Here is a 4,363-nt window from a genome sequence, read left to right as displayed (position 1 = left end):
GAAAAGAAATATCTTTTTTTTTTATTTTGCCCCCCACAACCCCAACTTCCTTTTGTTTTCTTCCACAACCCCAACTGTGTCAAGGCGAAACGTGGCAAAAATATGCACTTCCAGTCCCACACATCAATACCCAATGTCTCGTCATCTTATGGAGTGAGATTTTAAATAAGAAAAAAAAAAGTATAATTTTTTAATTTAAGTTTTAAAAATTATATATTTTTATAAAAATAAATAAAAAATTGAGATATTATAAGTTTAAGTAAGTTTATTATCTTATTGAAGATCAAAATTTGACTTTTTCTTTTATTTCTATTTTAATATTACTCTTACACATATCTTTAATATTTTATTCTCCTGCCCTAATTAAAATTATTGAGGGAGTTTTTGTTGCGACCATGAGTGTGAAGTCATTTCACGGCAATAGTTATGAGATATCATGCTCAAAGAGGTTTTGTTTTATTTTAAAAGAATAGATTCTAAAAGGTTTTATTGTAGTTGCTGGCTAGCTAGTGATCATATATTCTCTATCTCAACTCTATCTATAAATACATGCTATATATGGCTTGCCCAGTGTGCACCATCTCTTCTAGGATCCTAGTCTAAGTACAATACTTAATCACTTGTGCCATGGATTCGGGTCTCATGTGGTCTGAACTTGAGGCTCTGCCACACGTGCCAAAAAATTTCATTTGGCCAAAGGAGTACCTAGTGGATGCCCAAGACGAACTCCAAGCACCAGTGGTGGACCTTGAAGGGTTTCTCAAGGGGGACTATGAGGCCACACAATGTGCTGTTAAGCTTATTAATGGGGCTTGCTTGAACTATGGTTTCTTCCAAGTGATCAATCACGGGGTTGATCCGTGCCTCATTCGTGAAGCATGTGATCAAATGGACACTTTCTTTAAGCTCCCAGTTCAAAGGAAATTAAGTGTTCATAAGAAACCCGGTTCCATGTGGGGCTACTCTGGTGCTCATGCTGATCGCTTCTCCTCCAAATTGCCTTGGAAGGAAACCTTCTCTTTCCCCTACCATGACAATACCTTAGAGCCTGTTGTCACAAACTACTTTAAATCCACCTTAGGGGAAGACTTTGAACAAGCTGGGTATGACTAATGTGCTTTTGTTTTCATCTTCATTTTCTTTTATTGGCTTAAAATAATATTTTTTAATCAATTTTCTGATGTGTGTTCAAGTATACATGTTAAAAGTATTATATACATAATATTTTAAATTATTGTAAAAAAAATATGTATTATAAAAAATATGCATTGAATATATTTTTTTAAAATCTTAGATAACAAATATTATAATTTTTTATTTTTAACGTATGTCATTTGGATACACGTTAAAGTATATTTTAATCTTTATTGAAATACTAAAAAATAAAAATAAAAATAAAAACGAATGAGATTTTCAATTTTTAGGAATTTATTTAAATTTTGGCATGTTCTTTCATGGAATTGAAAGACAAGCAGTAAGAATCATTACCAGTGATATGAGAATATACGACAATGATAAGCAGCGGGAAAAAAAAAGTGGAGATATGATAAATAAAGAGACAAGAATAGAAGAGAGAGATAAAAGTGTAAATAAAATATAAAAAAAATGATAAAGATTAAAATACAACATACATCTAGTTAGTCATGATCTGTGATGTGTACGTTGTGAACTCCACAGGGTGACATTCGAGAAGTATTGTAGAGCTATGAAACAGTTGGGGGTAAAGCTGACAGAGCTATTGGCAATAAGCTTAGGGGTGAATGGGTTGCATTACAAGGAGTTGTTTGAAGAAGGATGGTCGATCATGAGATGCAACTATTATCCACGTTGCCAAGAACCGAATCTTGCACTGGGGACAGGACCGCATTGTGACCCAACGTCCATAACCATACTTTACCAAGATCAAGTTGGAGGACTTCATGTATTTGCAGACAACGAGTGGAAGATGGTTCGACCTCGTCTTGATGCGTTTGTAGTTAACATTGGAGACACCTTCATGGTAGGTCCTATACACATACTTAGATTCAACTTTTTTTCTTATATTACTCTTTTGTTATGTCGTTATTTTGTAATATTACTTTGCCTCTATCACTTTAACCTCTTAACTCACACGTTATGAGGCAAATTAGTATAGAAGTAGCCAAATTAACTATAGCCCATGTACTTTTCTTCAGCACATTTGATGGATGGTCCAGGTTAGAGGGATACCTAAAATCTTGCAATCCTCTTTATATTTATTTCTAGAGAGAGAAATTTGCTTCGTGTACTATTAAACTGAAAGTTTGACCGTAACCTGACTTTGATACCCATCACGCTTCATCGATCGCTACCCATAGCTCGAAGCTTAGGGATTGTGTGCTGTTCATACCGAGCTCGATTATAAACTAACCTTGGTATCACTCAACTTGGGGGCAGTTTATCATCTATTGAGTTTGGCCATAACCCAACCTCAATGTGACTCGACAATATTGGGTGCCTGATCTTATCCTAGTTTCTTATCTCAACCAATATATAGGGGGAGCTTTTCCTACAATTTGATTTTCTTTTTATAAGTTTTTCCTACAATTTGCTTAACCAATTAAACAAACAACCCCCCTTAAATCCTGCTGAATCAACCTTGACTTTGATTATAATTAGTATGTATAGATTCACATGAGGCTGAGGTACGAGGATATCTTAAACATTTGACTCTTGAATTAGGTTAGTTGAGGTCATTCCTGTTTGTGCTTGTCTGACCTTTGAGACGTTTAAATGAACACTTTGATTTTTTGTTTTTGTAAGATGTATAAAGGATAAATGTATAGATTACAATGCAGAAAAGGTATTATTCGAAAGTAACTTTTAAACCATGTGATCGATCAGATTACACACCTATCAAGCTCAGCAAAAGATGGAATTTTTTTTCCTATTATGACAAATATGTCCATATTATTAAATATACCCTTAAGAAACCTAGATAATTAGATAATTGACTCTCAGTGTTAAAACTAAAATATATAAGTCGGCACATAAGTTGTCAAAAATAAAACTATCTAAGCTAGCACTTTTCTTTTCTAACTGGGGTGTCGTTTTCTTTATCTGCATTTAAGTAATAAATTTACGTTGTGTCATGATATTAATCTCATCTTGTACTATCAAGTATTGATCATGCACCTTGTTCTTTTTCAGTGTCACACGTGGGTATAAAAACTTCTCGCATAACCTAGAACTACGCCATTTTATCCTACTTATTAGCCAGCAATTTACATATACCTGACCTAGAGGCAATAGCGCCATATATGTCTCCCTTAGTCTTATAAATAAGGGATAGAGGAAACTAATTTATACGCTACCTATTTTTTCTTCTTTTATTATTTAGCCCGAAGGCCAGATTAAAAATAAAATGAGCTGATAAAGTGTTATTACTACTGGGTTTTGGATATATATATATATAATTAGTAAGAGAGAAAAAAAAGTGATATATATATATATATATATATATATATCACTTTTTTTTCTCTCTTACTAATTATTTAATTTAATGGTCATTATTAATGTCTTTCACTTCTTATAATACAAATTCTTCTCACTTAAAATGCTTTTTATATATATAAATAGATATATAAAAAGAGAGATAGGGGCTAAAACTAGACTCTGGCTAAGAATAGATCGAGAAGGTTAGAGTTATCCTTGTACGTGTATTATGAGGTTTTTAATTATTAATTAAAATTTATAAAATTTAAAAAGATCATTAAATTAAAAAAGAAAGACTTACGTAATTTTCAATAAATAATTAGAAGGGTTATATTTATGCCGTGAATAATTTGGAAGTTTGTATGTATATGGTCAATTAGGTAAGAACATATTTGTTGGTTGTGCAGGCATTATCAAATGGGAGATACAAAAGTTGCCTGCATAGGGCAGTGGTTAACAAGTACAAGGAGAGAAGGTCCTTGGCGTTCTTTCTGTGCCCCAAAGAAGACAAGGTGGTGAGAGCCCCGGAGAATATCGTTCTCGTGGATGGGACGAAACAATATCCCGATTTTACATGGTCAGAGTTGCTTCAATTTACACAAAAGTACTACAGAGCAGACCAAGCTACACTGCCAAACTTCACCAAGTGGCTGCTATCCTCCAAAACCCCTAACTTTACGTTAACCAACAAATAGATTCTGTTCTATTACTTTCCTTTTACAAGAGACACAATCTACCATCTATGTTCTCCATCTACTTTTCCTACCGCTAGCTTTTCCAGAACTTCATTTTAATTTGTTATATGCTACCTATTTAATCCCACCGCTGGATCTATTTCACTTGACATGTATCAATCAATTTTCTTTTTCAATGATACATGCAGACTCTAGTGTTTGAAATCGCAGACGGC

General features: G+C 33.5%; 1 protein-coding gene across 1 annotated transcript; it reads left to right on the top strand.

Annotated features, from left to right (window-relative positions):
* Positions 1–627: 627 nt before the first annotated feature.
* LOC113850957 (gibberellin 20 oxidase 2-like) lies at positions 628–4,148 on the top strand. Its single transcript, XM_027481465.1, has 3 exons — positions 628–1,103; positions 1,678–1,999; positions 3,861–4,148. Exons 1-3 carry the CDS (start codon positions 628–630, stop codon positions 4,146–4,148), a joined length of 1,086 nt encoding a protein of 361 aa, XP_027337266.1.
* The last annotated feature ends 215 nt before the right edge of the window (positions 4,149–4,363 follow it).

Source organism: Abrus precatorius, unplaced genomic scaffold, assembly GCF_003935025.1.
Source record: "Abrus precatorius isolate BTA unplaced genomic scaffold, Abrus_2018 Scaffold10, whole genome shotgun sequence".
NCBI lineage: Eukaryota > Viridiplantae > Streptophyta > Magnoliopsida > Fabales > Fabaceae > Abrus > Abrus precatorius.
Note: the sequence above shows the minus strand (reverse complement) of the source record. Positions and strands in the feature narration are given on the sequence as shown.

Bases quoted from the DNA above. Each gene is read 5' to 3' on its own strand.
- LOC113850957 (XM_027481465.1), top strand. From the start codon at position 628: ATGGATTCGGGTCTCATGTGGTCTGAACTTGAGGCTCTGCCACACGTG. The intron at 1,104-1,677 runs GTATGACTAATG...TGAACTCCACAG, and splicing joins GAAGACTTTGAACAAGCTGG to GGTGACATTCGAGAAGTATT. The intron at 2,000-3,860 runs GTAGGTCCTATA...TTGGTTGTGCAG, and splicing joins ACATTGGAGACACCTTCATG to GCATTATCAAATGGGAGATA.